General features: G+C 56.7%; 1 protein-coding gene across 1 annotated transcript in view; it reads right to left on the reverse strand.

Annotated features, from left to right (window-relative positions):
• The window catches only part of HS1BP3 (HCLS1 binding protein 3), a 29,639-nt gene extending 18,990 nt beyond the window's left edge, over positions 1 to 10,649 (reverse strand). Inside the window, exons 1-4 of the mRNA XM_082744209.1 lie at positions 10,542 to 10,649; positions 5,891 to 6,056; positions 2,263 to 2,470; positions 2 to 221 (exon numbers count right to left, since the gene is read on the reverse strand). Coding sequence (XP_082600335.1) covers positions 2 to 221; positions 2,263 to 2,470; positions 5,891 to 6,056; positions 10,542 to 10,573 — 626 coding nt within the window. The 5' untranslated portion in view covers positions 10,574 to 10,649. The remainder of the gene's footprint in view (position 1; positions 222 to 2,262; positions 2,471 to 5,890; positions 6,057 to 10,541) is intronic.
• Between the last annotated feature and the right edge of the window lie 12,019 nt (positions 10,650 to 22,668).

Below are 22,668 nucleotides of genomic sequence, written 5' to 3' on the forward strand. Positions count from 1 at the left end.
CCGCATGATGCCCAGGGGATCCAGTGCCTCCTCCTCTTCTTCCTCGGAGGATTTTCCCGCTTCCTCGCCCTTCTGGCCTGGGATGGGCAGAGCCTCAGGCTCTGCTCGGTCCTGCTGCTCGAAGAAGTCGAAAGCCTCACCGTCTTCCTGGGCCTGGTTGTGTGTATCCAGGACAGAGACATCTCTGCTGGTAAGGTCTGCAGCCCCTGGGGATCTGGTGCCTGTGGAAGGAGAGGGAGGAAGGCACCTGACACCCCGTGCCAGGGGACGAGGCGGTCTTGCCCCACACCCAAGTCCCTGTGCCAGGACCTGAGCTGGGGGCTTCCTGCAGCATGCTGGGACAGGCTGCTGGGTCTGGGTAGACAGCGGGCAGCCGGGGCTCCAAGCCTAGAGCCTGCAGCGAAGCCTGCAGTGGCTGCTACAGGCACGAGCCTTGACAAGTTGACAACACGGCAATAGCCAAGCCTATGTCCACAGGCTAAGGGCAGAGAAAGCCAGCCCGTATGCATTTCTGGGGCTTATCAGGGAGCTCTGGCAATCCAACCATAAATGAAGACCTGCTCCAAGGGTCTGGGCACTTGGACTATGAACCCAGTGGGGTGCACAGTGAGCTCATGGAAGATTCCAGAACAAACTGTAATAGTTTCATTACAAACCGGCTTACATCAGCACTGCTCACAGCATGGTCCGCAGATGGAAATCCATGATGTGGTAAGCACAGAAAGGGAGAGCAAGCATCTGGAAGCTTCCACAGCAGCTTGACACTGCCACGACACCCTGACATGTGATTCTGTGTTTGTGAAAGTATCTGTCCCTGACAGATCGGGAATACAAATCTAGCCCTTCCCCAAGGACAGGTTGAGAAACATGGGTTTACATTACTTGTTCACCTCTATCCAGATAGTTACTGAGTAACAGACCGTTGAAAGCAGTTCCTTAAAAAAAAAAATACCACCCTTAGGTAGAGAACCTACAGCATGCCTGGGATACACCAAAGCGGTATGTGCGACTGCGTTATGTAGATCTAAATACTAAAGATAGGCTGCCCGATGTTATGCTTGTTATTAGAACAAATGTGGAACTAGCACTCAAAATTTCAATTCTGTGTGATAGGCATCGTGTAAAAAGCATTTTTGTAGGTATGGACCCATTGAACTATTGTAAAAATCCGCAGGAGAGATCCTGTTCACGCCTCCGCTCTACAGATAAGGAAATGGAGGCACAGAAGGGCTGGGAGAGTCAGACCACTGTACCCCACCCAGTCTCTCTAACAGAGGGGCCAGGAGATCCGGTTTCTTCCAATGACGGGATCAGCTGGGGCGCCCGTATCACAGGCAACACAGCCCACTGGGAGGCAAGCAGGCTGTGATCTCGCAGCGAACCACTCGGGGCCCACAGGTGCGTGTGGGGGCTGGAAAAGAAGAAGCCGGGGCTCTGCAGCCTCGCCCAACCCCAGCCTCTGTGCATTCACCAGCTTTGCTTTTTTTTATTCCTCACCCCTTTAAAAAGTTTTTGGCTTATTTGCTGTTGTCTGCTGAAAAACTCCCATCTGCCTTGCGAAGCTTGGAGACCACAGTCATTGGGAAGAAAAGTTAAGAAAAGTTAAACGGAATGGTCCAAAGAGGGGAGAAAGTCGGGGTTGGGGGGAGAGCCAGCACCTCTGGAGGGGGACCCCTCCCCACCCAGGGGCACACAAGTGCTCATTTCCGCCTTGGGGCCTCTGTGCAGGCCTGGATGTGAGGGTATGCTGAGTGGGGGTACACGTCAGCCGTCCTAGAGAGCAAGCTCGTCGAATGCGCTTCCCAGGCGGGAGCTCGTGGAATTCTATGTCACCTGGCACCCTCCTATGTGACAGCTGAGGAAACCGAAAGGGGGGTGGAGCCTGTGAGGGTCTGAGGTCCCCAGGACTGGACCAGTACAGGCCCAGCCTTGGCCTGCTGCCATACCTAGCAAGATCACCGGCGGGCACCAGCCCAGGGAGGTGTCCCCGGGCGCCAGGTCTGCAGGCCTGGCTGGCAGGAGGCAAAGTGGGGCATGTGTATGTATGGGCTGGGAGGCTCTGGGGACGGCCAGGATGGGCACCGGTGGGGTCAGACTACAGAGAAGGCCCCGTGGGGGCCCCGTCTGGCGGCTCCCGTGGGAGCCCTGGGCAGCAGTCTCCTCCTGCCAGCAGCGGTGGCCCTGCTCTGGCCCAGCCAGGGGAGTGAGGCCTAGTTCTGGGCCAACGGAGACCTCAGAGGTTTGGGACAGAGCCCCAGGTACCTAAGAATTCTAGCAGCTCTGGGCTCCCAGCCAGGTCGGCGTCCTTCGAGACACAGCGCAGAATCTCATTGAACACGGCTCTTCTTTCCCGGATGTCGGACTCCCCAACGAACAGGACCTTCCTGGGGAGCGGGGGAAGGCTGGCCGTGGGATAGCGGTTGCTCAGTTTCTGGTAGAACTCCTCGATCTCACTGTACTTTTTGGAGACCTGGAATGAGAGGAGCCATGTGCTTCCTGAATGTTCTCCCCCCTAATCCCACCCAGACAGCCTGGGGGGCCCGGCCCTGGGGGACAGCTTCCAGAGGACAGGCAGGTGCCTGGGGCATGCCTCGCGCTCCCTCTGACCCTCCCCCCACGCCGCTGCCTTAGGCTCTGCTCCCAACACCCCCTAATCCATGCGAGGCTAAATTATGAAAGTCTTCGTAGCCAGAGGGGAGATGCCGTCGAGGGGGATCCCACGTGCTGTCACAGGTCCAGGTAGAGACATGTGACACAGGGACCCCGGCCTGGCCCGCAGGTGACCGCGGGGGCTGCCTGCCTCCATTCCGAGCCCGCAGCATGTTAGTGGGGTGACCTCATGGTCTGGGTGGCAGTGAGGTCGTCTTCCTACAACAACATGATCTGCCTCTTTTAAGCATAATTTCTTCGTCATTCTCCTGCGCAGGAACAGCAGCCTCCTAGTGGGGACGGTCCTCAGTGTTCATGGGGAGAACCAGATACGGCAAGGCTGTTTCTCGGGGCTGCTGTTGGCTAGGACCCCCAGCATCATGGAACCTCAGGGAAGCAGGCCGGAAGAGGTCCCAGGCCCCGGAATCACCCTGAGATAGCACCCCGTCCCCGGCTGAGTTTGCTCTGTGTGAGGCCACCCCAGCATGGTCTCTGCCCCACGTGGCCCGGGCCTCTTGTGGCGTGAGCAGCTGAAGCACGGTGGGAGGTAGGAATTGCTGTAGACCATGTCACCCACTGTGGGCTCTCCCGGCCCCCGGCACCCAGGCACACACCCCACCAGCCGCCCAGCGTCCTCACTCAGCTTGGACTCTGTGCTCTCCCTGTATGCGAGACCCGTCCCCCCAGCTCCTCTGAGGGAGCACGGAGTGTACAAACGGGGACAGTCTCACTTCTACTCCTAAGCCAAGGCTGGAAATGCTGGTGTGGCTGATGGACAAGACCTGGGAACCCCGGGGCACAGCAGTGTCACACCATGCAGCCCTGGACACCTTGGACTCTCCCCAGATGCCCCAGCCTATCAGGGATTCAGATGCCGGCAGGTGGCAGGGGCAGAATCTAGATCCCCAGCACCCCCAACCCCCACACACTGGGGAGTGGGACAGGGGACTGCAGCCTGCGGCTGTCAACACAAGAGCCTGGCTCTGGAGCTTTCCTAAGAACAGCCCTCAAGGTAAGAGGATCCTTTTCACCTAAGGGATGCAGGCTCCAAGCCAGCCCCAGGGTCCTGAGAACTGGTGACTACAGCCGGCAGGGACCGAGCCCCGGCCAGGAAGCTCTGACCCTAAGGGTTGAGCGCCCTCTGCTGGCTGGACAGCTCCATGCAGGCAGAGCCCAGGGACTAACAGGGACCCTGGTCCTGGAAGTTGCTAGTCTCCAGAGCACTAAGCCTGCGGGGGGCCAGGAAGTTCTAAATCAGGGGTGTCACCCCATCCAGGACCCACATGCATCAATGTTCCAAAGCCAGGACTTTTCAAGTAGCTACCCGGACAGCAGCATGAGGAGGCTCGGAGAGACGCAGGGAGTGCAGAGGATTCTCTGCCTGGTGAGCCCACGCACAGGGCAGACAGCACTGCTCCCCAGAGTCCCCGAGGGAAGCCTGTGGGCCTGTGCCACCAGCACACGGGGCATCCGCTCAGTGGCAAGCATACCCAGTGCCCCTCTTTGGGGATTGGTTTACTTTCTGATTAGCAATTAAACTCATTTTTACATTAAAGCATGGGTATCCTTTTCAGGCAAATGCTTTTTTTTTTCTTTTTGCAGCTAAATCATGGAACTTCAGAGATTTTCAGGCTTTGGGTTGCAACCCCAGAATTCATGGTGGCGGAGGAGGGTAAAGCACTCTCCCTCTCCTCTGCCCTCACAGGGGTTCAGACTGCCTGAGAGGCACCCGCCGGAATGACCACCCAGGCCTGCACATCCCCCCTACACAGGGTGTGGGTGTTACCGGTCAGAGGAAAGCGGCGCTGGTGTGATGCACCAAGGGGTCAAGCTGTCCTCGCGCACAGTGTCTCACGTGAGGCTGGCCCTTGGCACAGCAGAGGACACTGCTCCCCGCTCCCCACACGCTGCCTCTCTGTTACGCCCAGAGACTGGACCTCAGATTTGCTCTTCAGCTCCCATCCCGGAAAACAGGGCTGGGGGGGTGGGTGCTGGGGGGTGTGTTGAGCTCCACGGGGAGGGGGTCAGACCAGACATCAGGAGCCGCAAACCCCCACCACTCAGAGCCAAGCAGAACCAGAACCACCACCTAACCTTAGACCTCGCCTCTCACCGGAAGTCCAAGCAGCACTGAAAGATACCGTCCTCTGGATGCTTCCAGGTGTTCCATCAACCGCAAAGACAGACCTGGGCCATGCATTTTTAACTCTGAGAAGGTGACGTCTCTGCTACTAGAGCACCAGCCCCAGGGTCACTCACTGTTTCCCTTTCTGTCTCGGCTGTCAGGTCGTTCAGAACGAACCATGAGCAAACCTGTAGCTACTGATCCTGTCTACACCACAGGGCTCTCGTTCATTTTGCCTTTATTTCAAAGCTCTCTCTTCCCTTAGCTCCTGTGACTCCCGGATGCCCCCTTCTCCCTCGGCCCCAGAGCCTCCTCCCTCTCCGTGACCATCCCGGGGCTGCTGGGTCTCTGGGGTTCCCTCCGAAGCCCTTCCGTCCGTCCTCCACGTCCATTCTCTGGGCAACTTCGTCCACTCCCAGACTTTCAACATCACTTCTAAGCTGACCCTTCCCAAACCTGCCTCCAGTGCCTGACCGGTCCCTGGCTCCGGCCCATGGATTGGTCCTCTTGTGTCCTTCTGACCGACCCGACACCCCACACAACCCCCTGAGACCCGCCCCTCTGCTCCTTAACTTCTGCTGGTGCAGACGATATGCACATTACCTTGGAGGTATTTCACACATCGCCGCTGCCCCCTCACTGCTGGCCTGCCTCCAGCCCTCCCTGGAGCACCACTGGCCTCATCACTGGACCCCCTGCCCCTGCCCGGTTCCTCCCAATCCATCAGCCTTCCCCACTGGAGGGGCCAGTGAGTCACTCCCCTACTTACAACTCCTCCCCTACTTACAACTCCTGCAGGACAAGCCAGGCTCCCCGTACGCCCCCTGCGACTGTGACTGGGACCCTGTCTGCTGTCTCTGCGTCCTCCAGGCTGATACTCCACTGCACGCAAACCCCTCCCCCCCACCCCGCCCTGTGGCTAGTCTCCGCTTAGCATGGGCCCTCTGCCTGGGAGACCCTCACACCCTCCCTGCCTGGCACCTTTTGGCACTCTCTGGCCCAAGCAAGTGCTGGCTAGAGATGCGCCCGCTCCCTGTTGCTGCTCATGTGGTGGTGGCAGGTGTGTCACTGGGCCCCTGGCCCCCCTGGAAACCCCCTCCCCAACCCCCTGCTCACCAAGAACTGGACGACATCCTCAGGCCTGTGCTTGGCCGACTTGAACGCGGCCAGCCGGGTGACCACCAGGATCTGGTACTCCACGTGGCCGGACAGCATTTTGCCCCGCACCTCCTGGTGCTGTGGCACCGTCAGGTCGAGGCCCGTGTGCACATTCTGAACTCGCCTGCCGGAGGGAGAGAAGGCAGAGGAAGCTCAGGTTTAAGTCGGCAGGCTTCTGGAGCGACACGCGGACGGGGCCTCAGGGTCCTGTTGCTGGCCTGGCGGGAGGCCACTCCGCAAGCGGTCCTCCATGGTCACTGCTTCGGGCCACCTGCCCCACCACACACCGGCCCCTCATAAGGCCTGGCTTCCCAAGCCCCACGTGTGGGCGCTGCCTTCGGGCTGCGTGCAGATCAAGGGCCGTCCCCAGCAGAAAAACAAGCGGGAGCAGAAGAGACAGGGCTAGTGGAAAGTCACCAGCGGGGAGGTGAGCTCCGCACACTCAGGCACCTGCAGGATTTGGCGGGATGGCATCTGGGGGCTCTCGGCGCTCAGGGAAAGACGGACACGCCGCCGGGAACCAGGGCAGAGACCTGTTTCTTCAGCAAACCTGAGGGCAGGAGGGCTACAAAGGAATCTGCCCAAGGCAGGGAGGATGGGAAGGGCCCTGGGTGCAGGGTTCTCAGGAGCCATGCGGCCCCGCGAGGCCCTGAGAAGGCTGCGGCGTGAGGCTTTGAGAGGGTGCCCAGCAAAACAGCGCAGCTGCTGGAGAACCGGTCACCGCGACACAGATGTGTACGGGGGCAAACAGGTCATGAGACGTGACGGCAACTGCACGCTCGCTGTCTGAAAGAGGGTAAGGCGGACCCACGCGTACCAACACACGTCACACACACCCAGGCAGGACCCCTCATTCTCGAGGTGCAGACCTACAATGGGCTGAGCAGGACTTCAAAAACACTCTGTCCCCCAGGACTCCTTCGGTGTGAATTTCTCCCACCTCTACACAGGCATGCGACATGGTCACCACGGGGATGCCATCTGCCCCCACCAAGGAGGACAAGTGCCACCCGCCTGCGTGTGAAGTGCACACACACACACAGGGAGCCTGCAGACCTCCGCACACACACGAGCGTCTTCGTGGGACACAGGGCTGGCTGTCATAAGCACTGACGACTGAGGGACGCACAGGCGACACCAAACGTACGTCTGTGAGATGGAAAAACACACCTCACGCATCAGCCCTCCTTTCCTTGGGCCAGGGACCGAATGAGCATGCTCGGCCTTCCGCGGAGCGAGCCGGTGCTGCTCCCGGCTTAGCACACGGTGTGCGCGCGTGTTCCTGGGACGAGCAAGGGAGCGCAGAGCCCATGACAAGTGAGCCTGGGAGCAGCCGGCACTGCTGTGGGCTCTCAGGACCTCACCGAGGTCATTCCTGCTCTCGCAGCCTTACAGGGGACACAACTGCTGGGACCCATTTACAGAGCGGGAACAAGGCACAAGGGCGTCACCTGCTTGGGTCTCGGCTGGTCAGAGCCGGAGCCAGCGTTCACACCCAGGCCGCTGCCCCAGAGCCCACGAGCGGCCTCTTCCAGGCTGGAGGGAGGCAGGACGAGGATCATTAAGGCAGCGAAGCACAGGTGGGCGGAAGTGCAGAGGAGGGGGCCTCTCGGCCGAGAAAAGCAGGTGTGCAGAAGCCCACCGGCAGGCACCTCCTAACGCCGGGTTCACACTCTCCCTCTCAGTCCCCTGCACTGGACCACACCATGACCTTCAGCCCACGATCCCACTGCTGCCACTGTACCTCCTGCTCCTGTCACGCCTCCTTGGCTGGGAGGCCCCAGGGTAGGAATCACTGCTGCAGGCCCCAGCTCTCCCACCTACCCGCCCCCACCGTAGTCCCGAATTCTCCAGTTCTCTGCCTCCTTTGTACCGGTGCCCAGCAGCTGCCCGGGACGGGGACAAACACTCAGATATGCCACCTGGTCCCACCTGGAGTTCACAGCCACAACCTACAAGCCGCAGCCTGGGTCTGGCACCCCTCCCTTGGTCTAGACTGGGCTTCTCCAACCGTGGTCCCCGCCACATTGGTCCCACCTGGGAAGTTCAGTCCACTGCATCAGAAGCCCCGGGGAGGGGGACCCCCCAGCTCACGTTGACAACTCCTGCAGGTAACCGATGCACCTGAGCCTGGCTCACTCACTCTCGCACACCTCTGGACCCCAGGCAAACTTTTGCCGTAAAAGACCAGACAATACACATTTCAGGCTTTGTGGTTCTATGACCTCTGTCATAACCACTCAACTCGGCCATGTGCCATGGCAGCAGCCAGGACAATACACCAACTTTATGTACAAAAGCAAGAGGTGGGTGTGATTTGCCTCATGGGTGTAGTTCAGTCGGTTGAGCCCTAGACCAAGCTTCTGGAACCTCAGGTGCACCCGCGGAAGCCATCAATGCACAGGTCTGGACTCAGCAGTTCGGGGATGTGACCTGAGAATCCACTTTCCAGCCAGCTCCCCGGTGATGCTGACGTTACTCTGCTGCCCTTGGGACCATCCACTGAGCAGCAAGGCGTGGGGTCTAAGCCGCGTCGCTCCACTAACCCCCGATGGACCCCCGATGCTGTTCTCCCCTGACAGCCCTACTTCTTATTTCACTGAGAACAGCAGCGATCAGAGAGATCCCCAAGCTTCTGCCTCACAACCGGCCTGCACCCACCTCCCCCACCTCTGGGGACACACTGGTTGGCTCCTACTTGAGGCCATCGCCTTCGCAAGGCACACTTCTGCAAGTCTTCCCTGTCCCTTCTCTCTCCCTCCACCCCTGCACTACCCCCCCCCCACCTACTCCCAAACCCACAGCTCTTCACTGCCTCACCCAACACTCCCCCAGGCCCACGCCACGCTGGTCTCCTTGCTGGTGCCCTGCCCCAGGACATTGATTGACTCTGCTGTCCTCTCTGCTCGGTACAGTCTTGTACAAGACATCATCATGGGGAGGATGCCTCGGGGAGCCTGTCTGGATCTGCCCAACTGCCACTCTGTCAGAACGACACTCCTGGACGAAACAGCACTCACTCCTGTCTCTTTTTCCCTCCTGTTTAATTTTCCTTCATACCATTTATTGTCCCTGACACACCATCTATGTACCTACTGTCCAGCTTTCCCCAGTAAAGATCCACAAGGCGGGCTTCATTAGGTTCACTGCTGTACCCTAGAACCTGAACCAGGCCTTGGCACAGAGCAGGCACCGGGCCAGGAGCTGCTGGACAAACGCAGGTGTGAATGCCAGCGGCGAAGAGCAGTGGGGGGCTGCACTGGAAACCTGCTTGGTGGCGGGTTTCAAGCATCTGGAACCCCCTGCAGCAGAGGCTTGGGCAGCGGCTTGGGTCTGTCGGGTGCCTGCCAGCGGGAAGGAGTGAGCGCCACCTGCTGGGCACCCGTGACTGTGACAGGCCCTGCAGGCGGGGTGCAGGGAGGGAAGCCACCCATCCCCTTCCAAAGCACTGGGCGAGGAAGTCGCACCCCATCTGCATGGGCCAAGAGGGGAGTCTGCCGCCGGCACGATTCATACCTGCCAATCTCAAAACTTCTTTTTGTAGAGAATGAAACAGGCTCAGGGAGAGGTGACTTAGGGAACCCCAGGTACACTTGTGCCAATGAAGACACAGCCTGTGACCTCACTGGGTCATGCAAGGGACACCAAGCAGGTTCTGGCATCAGGGTTCACTTACAGAATCACATTTTTCTAGACCTGAAGTCACAGGGGAGTTCAGATGACAGCGGGAAAAAGAACCATTGGGCTGGGAAACAAATACATCCATTTCTGCAAGAAACTGGCATCTTAGACCAAGATCCTGGGTACGGGGAAGGAGAGTGGCGTCTGCGGAAATACCTTACGTGAGTCCCTCTATAACAGAGTCAAAGCACATGCCTCCTTCCCAGGATCCACCTTGCACAGGTCCTCCAGGTCTGGCTCAGGCGGGGCCCCCACGGCACCTTCTGCCTCCCAGGCATCTGCTGTAACTTGCAATTTTCTCAGGAGCTACCTCCTGCAGCAGCTGCCACCGCTTCTTTCCCTCACCCGGTTAACTCCTACTCTTCCTTGGGACGTGGCCTCCTTCGCCCCCTCCTGAAAGCCTGGGTTCCGCCCTTGCGCTGCGCTCCCATGGCAACCTGAACCTACTGCCCCCTCCCCCTTAGCTTCTGGCCCCCGCAGGCCTGGGTTCATTGCGTGTCCCCTAAGGGGCCGGGCCTTTTAGGATTCACCCCGATCCCCAGTGCCGTGCACGGGGCCTGGCACACAGTGAGCGCTGACAGGAGGCATAAACTATATTTTCGGGCTAAAAAGAGGTGAACGCACGTCTGCAAAGGGGAGAGGAAACCCCCTCTCCGCCCGCCTACGGGACCAGCCAATCCCGGCTTTCCACTGGGTCCGGAGCGAGTTCGTTACCCTCTTAAGGGCCTCAGTTTTCCCCATCTGTAAAACGGGGACACTCAATGCGCCCACTTCTCCTGCCGGGCGGCGGGGGGGCCGACTCCAGACGACCCGCCGGGGCGCTGGCGAGGCCGGGCCGCGGGCCCACGGCCCGGCTCCGGCTCGTTCGCGCGCACCCGGAGTCGACGCGGCCCGAGACGCGGCGCCGGGCACCGGGGGTCTGGCTCACCTGGAGGTGACGAGCACTGCCGGGGACTGCATGACTGCGGCGGCTCCGGGCGGGGCGCACGGTCACGGGACCCGCGGGCGACGGCGACGCCGCGTCCCCGCCCCGCGCGCTCGGCCCGCCCCGGCTCCGGCCCCGGCCCCCGCCCGCCCCCTGGTGGCCACCGGGCTCGGCCAGCGGCCGCCGTGAATTTGCAGCCTTCCTGGTGCTTGGGACCTACTGCGCTGCGCAGGGTGGGCGCTGTCGGAGGCCTGGGTCCAGCCTGGCCACGCCCCCTGCCCCCCACGACGCCCCCATCCCCGGACCAGGGTCCTGGGCCAACCCCGTGGCCAGGAGGCACCGAAAGATAAACCGAGGCTTTCTGGGAACCGCAAGGCCTGGTCTGCGCCAGTTGTCCTGGCAGCGACAGCGCCTGGTTCGCTCCTAGCAGAGTGTCCAGAGTAAGACGGCAGATTACTTGGCTTCCCTGCCTTGGGGAGAGTGTTGGGAAGCAGCGCAGCCAGTGGTCATAGCCCTGGAGATAACCTATACCCCAGCAAACAAGATCCGTTAGACCGGTTTGCGGGGCGCTGTCCCAAGAAGCAGCAGCTGACGATTCCGGAGGCCTCCCAGCGGCCCTTCTGAAAGAGACCAACAGGGTCTTCTCAACAAAAGCTTCCCAAAGTTTCTTTCCTCTCCCCTGATAAAGAGATACCGTATATCGTTCAGACTCTTGTTAAAGCCCCACGGAAGATTTCCGGAGACCACTGCAATGGGCTCTGGACTGTCACAGCAGTGGGGTCAGGCCTAGCTCGGTCCAGCCAGGGCACGTGGTGACAGGTGGCCAGGGGTCTGGAGGAGACAGACAGCAAGGGGCGGTGGTTCTTGCTCAACCAACCTAGCAGGATTCTTGCTGAAGGCAGGCTAGGGCTTAGACATCAAAGGTGGGGATGGAGACCTTGATCAGATGTGGAGGGGGATCAGATTCCCCTGGGGGTGGGGGTGGGGTGGACAATCATCTCTCAGCTTGCTTAAGAGGATTCTTGCTAAGACTGGGCCATCCATGCAGATAGCAGGGGGAGAGTGGAATCAAGGTCAAGGCTGACTGCGGATGAGGGATCAGAGGAGCCTAAAGTTTGGTTAAGGAGACAATCTTCTCCCTCTCCCAGAACTGCTAACACTCTCCCTCCTTCTCCATGTGCAGACCCGTCTCTCCAGGTGCCCTTCCTTCCTAATGACACACACACACACACACACACACACACACGCACACACACGCACACACCCCGAGCCCCAGATGTCAGGGTCCTGGGTCAGAAGCTGCTGAAGTCACTTGGGGCTGAGCCCTCATTGAGCCTGTGGAGACCGCCGGGGAGGATCTAGGGAAGCACTTATACACCGAGCACAGGTGCAGGGTTGCGGAGAAGGGGACTCCCCAGTGTTGCCGCAGCTGGTAGCTTGCCTGTCACCCAGGCCTTGCAGGCAAATAAAATTCACCCCTGGCCCCGGGGGCTCCCGAGTGCACAGCGCTGGGGACTTTGGGGCTCCTGGACCCTGCCAAGAACACGACCGGCTCCCCATGATAGAGCGACCTGGTCCCTGAAAGCAATCCCACTTTCTGTCTCCGTGGGTCCTGCTTGCCCCTATGTGGCTCCAGTGGATAATTGTATACAATGCACGGAATGTGGGATCTAAATCTGATATTTTCTGCTTCCTGCCTGACTCAGGGAGCCCCTTCCATGGCTGAAGCCGCAGTAATGCAAACCACATTGCCGAGGATCTTACAGTTTCCCTTTGCACCGCCCTGGAGGAATGCTCCAGGCACCGGGCTTCCCTCCACCCCAGGGAAGTCGCTGGGCCCCAGGGGCACTGCTGTCCACGGCCTGCAGGGAGTCTGATCTGAGCTCTGGCCACACGGTGCACTAATGTTGTTTCTGCCGGGACGGTTCTCCTGGGGACCTGCTGGTTTGTCTCTGTCCTCCAAAGTGATGCTCTAGGACTCTAGCTGTGTAGGCATTCCATGTGGAGCAGGGCCACCACCTCCCCGGTTACTCAGCAAACGCTCCCAGCCACGGTTCTGGGCCTGCCACCCGGCCAGGCTTGGAGGATGCAGAAGACACAGCTTTCTTTGGTGGGGCTCACACATTGCTCAGGAGTCGTTGGAGATGTCAACAGGGATGCAGACCCCAGCTGCACAGGGAAGGGCATCCGGCTAACTCTGTCTGCGTCTGGGGCATTCAAGGAATTCTTCTGGGAGGAGGTGGGGCCAGACCTGGGTCATGAAAAACATGAATGTCGTCTCTGAGCTTTGGGTTTTCTTATTGGTGAGGTGAATGTAATGGCAACCTTTAATTCACACACTGCTGGAGATTCAGTATGACAGGGATGAGAGGAAATGTCTGGTAAGCACTGTGGATTAGCTACCCTAAAGCCATTCACAATCCCCTTCCTTGTTAACTTTCACGCCCTGGAGGCAGGGAGGGTGAAACACTCATACTCCCAGCTTCCTTTGCAGTTAGGAGGGCGCATGTGGCAATTTCTGGCCCCATATCCTGAAGTTCCTGAAGTTGATTTACCTTGCTAGGAGAAAACTCTTTATTTTTTCCCTGTCTTCTGCTTGGAAAGGAGATGAGATGTTGGAGAGGCAGCAGCCATCTTGGGGCTGTGAAGCACGAGCAAGAATTTGGGGCCTACCCATTAGGGATGGAAGAGGCCGGGGACCTGATGGCTCATGAACTATCGTACAAGCCCTAGATTCTTTCCTGAGAGGTGTCAAGACTTCTCACACAAGTGCTTAGACCACTCTAAGTGGGGTTTTCGGCAACGGCTTCCTAGTTGGTACAGCTGTAAAGCACTTACAGAAGGCTGGAACTAAAAACTGTTCAGTACAGCTTAGAGGTGCTTAAGGAGGAGGAGGAAGAGGATGGGGAGGGAGAGATGATGTAAAGTATGTCATGGCCAGCATTGCAAAGCCAGCATGCTTCCAGAGAGCGCAGTGTCCTGCGGCTGGGTGGTGGGGGGGGAGCGTGCAGGGGGGCGGAGGGGTGGGGGGTGGGATCAGGAGGCTGCATGCACCACAGGGGACCTGCCCTTGGGGGTCTTGAGTCCAAGAGTTGACATTTATCCTGAAGAAGAAGCGAGTGGACTCACAGAAGGAACAAAGGGAAAGAGTACTTCAGGACGGGGTCTGGGGTGTGAGGGACAATATTCCTGTAGGAAGCTGAGGCCCGAGGCAGGGTGGGCCTCAGGATGGACATGACTGTAGGGCGGCGAGTGAGGCATCCCTCAGAAGCGTGATTCTAGAAGATGCCCTGCTTCTAGAACTGTCATATAGCTCTAATTCATCCTCATTACAGAACAAATACAGAAAATACGGATAGTGCAAAAATGACCTCAAATTCACTGCTCATTCCATACCAGACATAACAACTGTGAACATCTTGTTGTTCCTGCTCTCTTGGCATTTTGTTCTACACACACACACACACACACACACACACACATCTTTAAACAATACAAAATCTTTGGGGATGTACTGTTTTATAACTTGCTTTTTCATTTATCACCCTGTAAGCATTTTTCACTGTTACCTCCCAAAACATCGTCTTAAATCTTTACCTAGGATGCTTTGTGCTGATGTATGAAACTTAACTTTTCCAGTCCGTAAGCTACGGACATTTGATGGAAAGGTGGGGTGCGTGGTGGGATAAGGATGGGTGACCGTTTGATGCTAGCGAACTGTTTGAGCCAGATCCACCGGGAGGCTGCTTGGGAGAAAAGGGGTAATGTGTCAGAAAACACTTTGGTGGGTCTCCGTGTCCTTTGTTGAGTGAAGGAGGATCTCAGGAGATGGGGAGAAAGGCAGGAAGACCAAGAGCTTAATCCTTTTGCATTAAAAAGTAATAGATATTTCTGAGGAGTTGCCTGTGGGCAACTTTGCGAGCTTGGGAGAGACAGGTGGGCCCCCATCGGTAGAGGAGGACCCCGCCGGGATGGTAGTGTTCGGTGGCTGCCTTGATTCTGTTCTTCTCTGTGATGCTCCTCCAGGACACCCCCCCGACTCCGCGGGGCCCGGCAAAGCCAGGCTTCCTGTTTGGATGCTAAAGGAATGGGACTGCGGAAACTTCCGGAGAACTTGGGCGCAGGCACAGGGACACAGAACTTTCAGTGGCTTTGAGAACCGCCACCAAGCATTCCCCCAGGAGGCTTGGCATAGAGCTCCTCCCCAAACCTGTGCCAGCCCTGGGTTCATTTCCTTAAATCCTCTCAAATACGGTAAGCGCAAAGTGAGAGTTCCTGATTTGAAGGACATGTATTTGACTCCTAGTGAGCTTAAGCATGATTCCCCCCCGTTTGTTGGTCTCAGAATTTTCTTTCTAGCGATCCTGTTTATTTCCTTTGAGCATGTTGAAAGTTGGGCTGTTTGTCTTTTTCTTACTGATTTGTAAGAATGCTTTCTAAATGAAAGATCCTATCCTTTTTTGATACGTATTATCCCATTTGTCTTTAACTTATTTTTTCCCCTAAGTTTTTATTTTGAGAAAGTTTCAAACTCACAGAGAAGTGGCCAGGTTCATATCCCGCATATGCACTTCACCTGGGCTCACACTGGGTTTTGGAGAGCGAACCGGCAGATGGCCAGGGGAGGATGCCGGGCTGGACGGAGGGCACTGAGTGCCACGGTCACAGCAGAGCCCAGCCCGGGGCGAGGGAGCTCCAGTGACCCTCCCAGACCCTCCTGATTTGAGAGGAGGAGGCAGGAGTTGATACCCCCACACTGACCAGACCAGCTGTCCATTGTGGGCCACGCCAGGCCAGGTCTAGCGGTGAGGCAGCTAGCTCTCTTCAGTCACCACAAGTCCCAGGGAGGACTGAGCCTCTGCTCAGAGGGTGGCCGAGTCCTTCAGTCCCGGAGAAGGAGCGGGGAGTGAGGGTGCCCCCGCTGAGGAGATGCACAGTTGTTCGCACGACCGTGACCGTGTGCCTTCTCCTTTCTCTGTTGTTTTCCTCGCAGATGCCATGACATTTCGCACTAAACCCTTTAGCAAGTGCTTTCTTAGATGCACAGTGTGGAGCCTTGTCCTGACTAACCACGATGCAGTGCTTGTACTCGGGAAATGGGACATGGACACATTACTCTTACCTAACTTTTGCTCATATTCCAGCCTGCCCACTTGTCCCAGTAATGTTTTTTTCTTCACAACAGCTCCCCTCTCCTCCCAGTCAAGACTCGAGCTGACGGTCGTGCATCGTATTGGACCGTCATGTGCATTTCGTCTCCTTCATTCTACAGTTCCCAGGCTTTTCTGTCTCCTGTGAGGCTGACGTCTTTACGGGGTCCGCACCAATCCTGCAGGCTGCTCCTCGACTGGGATTTTCCTAGTGATTTCTCATGGTTCAACACAGGTGATCAGCCAGAGGGCTCGTGATGCCACTGTCTCCCGTGACGGGTGATGTTGAGTTGAATCATTTTCCAAGGGTCAGTTCTGTTGTTTTGAATAGTTTTACTTGCAGATTTAAGATTTTTATGTAGTTCCAACCTTGGACATTCCTGTTGGTGGTTTTTACCATGGAATGATACTTAAAGAAGCATTCCTTACCCCACACTATATGAATAGTCACAAATTTTCTCCAAATATATTTTCCACAACCAATTCTTTGATTCACTGAGAACTCATTTTGGTTTATGTCTGAAGTAAGGGTCATTTTTTTCCCCTAAAAACTCAGTCAAGTCCCCAGTATGATTCTTTGGCAAGTTTTTTGGAACAGTTTGTCCTTTCTTCCACCGGAATTGTGACTATGTTGTACCCTAAATACTCACAAACACTATTATTCGCAAACATTGTGATCTGGACTCCCTATTCTGTTGTCTTGATCTGTCAATTAATCTTCAAGTTCTATGCAGGAATCCCTTTATACTGACATGTAATAATGAAGCTCTCCAAGACAGATTTATTGTTTTATGATGTAAACAATGTGCACCTGTTTTTAGATGGAGCAAAAAGAAGTGAGATAGAGCCCCCAGGACAGGAGAGGGCTGGGGTACAGTGAGTGGATGGGACAGTGACTGACACAGGACCGCTGGGCAGACACACATTGATCCACACAGCCTGAACTTTGTGTGGATGGAGGCTCCTTCCTCTTCCTCTACTCTGTCCACTGGGCATTTCAGTATGATATACTGCAGGCACCTTTCCATGCCACACACCAACATCTACCTCGGTCTTAGAAGAGCAGTCCGCATGAGGGTGTGTCATAATTTATTTTATTATGACCCTATTAAAAGCCATTTTGGTAATTTCCAGTTTTCACGATTTCCTCGATTTTAAAGATGCTTGTATATTTATCTTTACTTAAAACATAAGTAAAGATACCTTAACCCATAACATAACAACCCATAACATAACCCATAATAACTTAAATTCCTACAAGAGTCCTGAGTCAAAGCATTTCCTTCTTTCAAATGTTGATGCTGTCACATTGCTCTTGGAAAAATCTATGACTTTCCATTCCTGCCAAGGATCTGCAGAATGTCCACTTGTCCACTGCTTACCAATAGCGGGTTTTATCTTCTCCGGTTTTACTAACCAGAGAAGTAAAGAAGAAATGGCATCTCCCTGTTCTCTTAATTTGCCATGATTTTTGCTGGTGGCTTTTGGGATTTTGATTCTGACACCCAGTGTTTTCCTAACTCTCAGATTTGTGTCCCCAGCAGTCAGGATAAGCAATTTAATTAGAGTCCTCCAACTCTTTATCTAACCCAGGAAGGAAGTCTGGGACAGAACCCAGCTGGGGTGTTGCCTTAAATTAAGGTATTACTTTGAGGTGGAGCAGCTGTCTAGGAAAGTGGGGAGCACATGGGGGTGGCCATGGCCTCAGGCCAAGTTCCCAATTTTGTAGCCAGCTTCCTCCACTTCACGGCAGCCTCCGAGACTGTCTCTTGCAGACAGATATCACAGATGCCTTTGCCATGTGGGGCCAGAAGACCTGAGAGAGGCCACCCAACCTGATGACACTGGGTCCCCAGGTCAACCTCCCTGGACACTCTGCTGTGGGAATCAGGACACTTTTTGGCCCCAATGTCCTCATCCTCGGGGGCAGTGGCAAGGTCTCACATCCCAGATTGGGGGACACACCTGGCTCCTCCACCTCTGCTCCTGACCCATGCCAGCCCCCATCTTCCCAGACAAAAACAGTATCGTCCGTAATTCATTGTATGTCTGGAACAGAAACTCCAGGCTCCTGTTTGACCAAGATTAAAGGATTGGGCATTCTAAATCCTTGAATATTCTAAAAGTACCTGTTTTTTATTCCAAAAGGAGTTTTATTATTTTTTAATCTTATGTGTCTACAAAGGTCCTCAAGATAATCTCCAGAACATTCAGACTACTGATACTCACAAGACAACAAGCTGACAGAAGGGAAATGTCTCAAAGACAGTGACTTTACCTACTAAATTTATGCCCTGCACACTTTGGCACACCCCGACAAGAGGGAACCCCATCTCTGTTTAAAGGTGAGGAGATGGAGGACTACAGGCTCAGTAACTTAACCAAGGTCATAAAGCTAGTGCTTTGCAAAGGTGGTTTGGAAGCCAGGTCTTTCTCATGACCCCATACGTACTTTCTTTCCTGACCTCAGTGGAGGCCCACAGTGCTTGTCCCCTCATCTCCCAGGACACCTTACAGCTCCAGGTAACCTGGTTTAACTGCAGGTGCAGAACCACTCACCTGGTTAAACCCGGTGCCAGGGCTCCCAAATCTTTCCCCAGACTGTCCGGTTGGTCCTGGTCTTTTTAAGTCTGAGAGGGAGGGTGTTCAGCCACACAGTGATGCTGTTATAACCAGTGACCAGCAGATGGCAGTGTCCACCAGCCCTTCACTATTTGTCCCAAGGGGAAGGAAGGGCTCTGAGAGGGCTCGGTAGGAACTTCCAGGAAAGAAGCCACCCGCCCCTTTCTTCTCTGTCGCCTCCCCTCCCCGACTCAGTAGCGTGGGGCCCAGGGGGCAGGTCGAGCAGGTGGTCCCAGGGCCAGGCTGCAGCCGACCTGGTGTGGATGCCAGAGCTGTTGCCCGGTAACCTGGGGAGAGGCAGCCCTGGGTTGAGCATGGGAAATTCCTGGGAGCCTGAGGAAGCCCAGGCGGGGGCATCAGGCAGTGGGCGGAGCCAGGGCCCTGCTGGAGTCTTCCCACACCTGCAGCTCAGGCAGCCCCAGCCCGGGTCTTCTTGGAGGAGAGGACTGCTGCGGAGACCAGAAGCCTGGATGCAATGGTAGGTGGCTCCCTCCGTGGGCCGTGGACACCATCTTCCCTTCACACCCTCCCAGGGAGACTGTCCTCAGGGGCGGAAACCCAGGCTCACCCCGGGCCCTGCCTCTTCACCACGAACCCTCTCTCCAGCTCTGAGCTGCAAAGGCCAGAGGCCCTGGTGGGTCCAGACTCCTGGCTGGGTCCCTGGCACGGCGCCACACCCTCACATGCTCTCTACCTCTTGCAGCTGGATCCACAGTGGCCATTTGATCGTCACCCTCACTGTGCATTTGCCAGGAGGAGCTGAGGAGCAGGCAGCCGGAGGTTAGGCGCTGGGTTTGGAACATCAACCAGTCATGGCCAGGGGGCCTCTGTTTCACCTTGCAGAATAGGCTTGGCTGGAGGGACCCAGAACCCTTCCAGAACACTGCTTGGCTGCTGTGGGCAGGGTAGAGGCTGAGCACTCATCAGCCTCATCTACAGGGTGCCTGAGGCACACCAGCTGAGCTGCACAAACAGCAAAGGCACAGGATCACAAAAGGGACCCGCCATCAGGGATGGTTCAAGGACACAGAACCGAGCACCGAGCACCGACGGCTTCCCTTCCCAGAGACTGGGCCTCTTTGTGGACAGCGGAAGCCATGGAGCAGGCTGTCTTTGGGGGACCTCCCGTGCTCCTGTCATCAGACAGGGAGGCCTGGTGTCTGGTGTGGCAGGAAACACTTGTTCAAGACTGAGAGGGCTGACACTGGGGCCCGGGCAATTCCTGGCACTTGATGGTGGCCCCGAGGTGGCTCTAGCTGGCAGAATCCAGGACAGCCGTGGACCCTTGAGCCACAAGGGTTTGAACTGCATGGGTCCCCTTTGACATGGATTTATCTCTATAAACACAGGACAGTACTATAAATGTGTTTTCTCTCCCTTAAGATTTTCTCAGTAACATTTGCTTTTTTCTAGCTTACTCTGAGAACACAGTACATGAGACGTGTAATATACCAAAGGTATGATAACAAAAATGGACCGTTCATGTTATCAGCTAGGCTCCTGGTCGGTCGTATGCTATTAGTAGTTCAGTTGTGAGGGAGTCAGAAGCTATATTCAGATTTTTGACTGTACAGGGTTCGGGGGGCAGTGAGGGGTGCCAACCCTTGCCTCGTTCGAGGGTCAAATGTAACTTCCTCCGGGGCGTCAACACAGCACGCCCGGCCTCGGCCTGGTGCTGCAGATGTCATGTGACCTCCGGTCAGGAAAGGTGCCTTTGCGAGAGGCCATGAGAGGCTGTGGCCGTCCCAGGTGCAGTGTGGAGCACTGGCTCACACTCAGGAGCTCTCAGAAGGCTGCGCGCCCTGGCGGACTTTCCATCTCTGCAAGTACACAAGCTCAGCCTGGGGGCAAACTGTTATGATTCAGGTATGGTGTGGAACGTTGGCCCAAGTAACTCAAAATGCTCCTTTGGGTTCTGGGATTCTGTGACCTGCACCTGAGTCCCGGTGCTCTGGGAAAGCGGACAGCTCTGCTCTCCACGGGAAGGGCCTGGAAGTGAGAAGGTGGGGACCCTTCCTGCCCACCCCAGTCAGTGACACCCACCCCCTGCACCAGGCTGCTTTTACCCCTCTTCCCCCTTTGCAGCCAGTCTCTCAGTAGACTGGTGAAGAGGGGAAGTGAGAAGTGTCCCCAGTTTTCGGCAGCCTTCTTGCAACTTCCGCACTGGCCTCAGGGCCTCATCCCTGGCTTCCCAGTGACTTCTGGGGCAACACAAAGGATGGAGGAAACTCCCTTCCGGAAGTTTCCCTTCAGGAAGAACACGACTTCTGGTCTCCAGGCAGGGAGTGCCAGCTCCCTCTGCCCAGCCCACTTCCCAAAGGCTCCCCGCATCCCCTAGGAGGAGACGCCAAGCACAGCCTGGGCCAGCCTGCCCACCCAGGGCTGCCTGTTCCCCCAGAGGCCTCATCCTCACAGAGACGGAGAGTCAGGGCTGGAGGGCTAGGAACTCCTGGCCCCACATTTCTCTCTCCTATGGGAGGACAGTTCTGGGTCCCAGCGCATCCAGAGACAAGGATCTCGTCAGGCACCAGGTGTGTGGGCCTAACCCACGAGGCCACCAGGCCACATCTTGTGAACCGAGCAGCTGAAGCAGACGCTCCTGGGAACCCGTGTTCTGTTCTGAGCTCTTTGGCTTCTGGGACCGTGGGCAGGCCCTGAAGTCAGGGATGACAGGCTGTGTTCCACGGCGGATGTTGTGAGATCCTAGCTGGCAGCAGGGGCAGAAAGGAGTCCCCAGGGTGATACTGCCATGGTCTTCACCTGGACCGGACCAGAGAGTTCATTCTCTGCTGAGAATTTCCCAGAGAGCTAGAGAGGCAAAGCAGGGCACTCTGCCTGGCCCGCAGGGTTGGGGAGGGTATTAGAGACCAAGACCTTCACATGCATGCCTCCTGAGAGCAGCCAAGGATCGGGCAAAAACAGAGACTCCAGGCTCTGCCACCTGCCCAAGGTGTTGAATAGACAAAATTTTGTCTAGGAAATGGGACAAACCATCCCTCCTTCACAGGACATAGCAGTGGTGGGAATGACGTGAGGTAGGATGAGCAGCTGACATGGTGCCCAGCAGTCCAAGAGCAAAGCATTACTGTCAGGATTTCAGGAGAAGGACAGGATCCAGGCATCCCTGTGCCCCCATCCCCTCTGGCCTCAGCTTTAGGGTGTCCTGCTGGTCGAACCCCCCCCCCCCCCCAGCCCTGGTTTCCTATGCATCTGTCCTGGGCATTACTGGACCAGCAACACACAGAAAGCTACTGGCAAGAAGTATTTACTGGAAAGAAGAATGAATTGGGGGATGGATAAATGACCAAGGAATGAATGATGACGTCACTTTACAGACAAGAAACACAGGTGGGAGTGGTTAAGTCCCTGCTCAAGCAAAAACAGCTGGTGGGCAGTCTTTTACAGAGCCTTTCTGGTTCCTGCGAGCAGCTCCTCTCTGGGCCATCATCACCCTTGGGCCCCAGAACAGACCCGCTGCGGGGTGGGGGGGGGGGGCGGAAGGGGGGCAACGCTACTGAGCCTCATCCGTGCCAGCCTGTTATCCTGGCCACACACCAACGCCCTGACGTGAGAACCAGCCCATTTTACAGATGAGGAAATTTGGTCTCCAAGGAGCTAAGTGGCCTGCTCCCGTTGGGGCAGCAAGAATGCAGGGGTTTCACCCCAAAACTAATTCCTAAGCCCAGAGACAGCCGCAGGGCAGGGGAATCATAGGCACAGGCTGTGCCTTATCTGCGCAGGCACCTTTCCATTCTGTCCTTGCTGTTAAGAGGTCAAAGGGCCAGTGTCTCTGGGGGCACCCTCTGGAGACAGCCTGCTTAGATTTCTGTGGGGCCCTTTGTACCAGCACCACCCAGAGAGGGAGACCTGGGGCCAAGGCCTTGTGGCTGGCACCCCATCCTCAGTCCCCAAAGCAGGGTGGGTTAATGCAGCCCTTGTCCTTCCAGCACCCACCCCCCCCCCCCCCCCCCCCCCCCGCCCTTCCCAACCACAACTCCCCAGAGAGAATAAACTCCGCTCATTCTTCTCTGCTCACCCGAGGGAACTGCGGTCCTGGGAGAGTAGCCCCCCCGCCAGGCCTTTCTTCCTGCCCCCACACGTCTCTGTACCCGGTGGTGGTGAGTGGACCAAAGTGCCCGGATGAGCAGCCACCGCGTCTGTGCGGTGGCCCGCACGGCGATGACTGGTTCGGGACCTCCCTGCAGGGGAGCTCCGAGCCTGGGCTGGAGTCGGCCGGGAGCTCCCTGCGCAGAGCTTCTTCCCAGGACCAGTGTGGCGCAACGCGAAGAGACTCGGAACTCCCTCGACTTTGGGTCCTGTGGCATCGTGTTGACGCTCGTCACCCAAAGTGGCCATGA

Source organism: Mustela nivalis (assembly GCF_964662115.1).
Source record: "Mustela nivalis genome assembly, chromosome: 8".
Lineage (NCBI taxonomy): Eukaryota > Metazoa > Chordata > Mammalia > Carnivora > Mustelidae > Mustela > Mustela nivalis.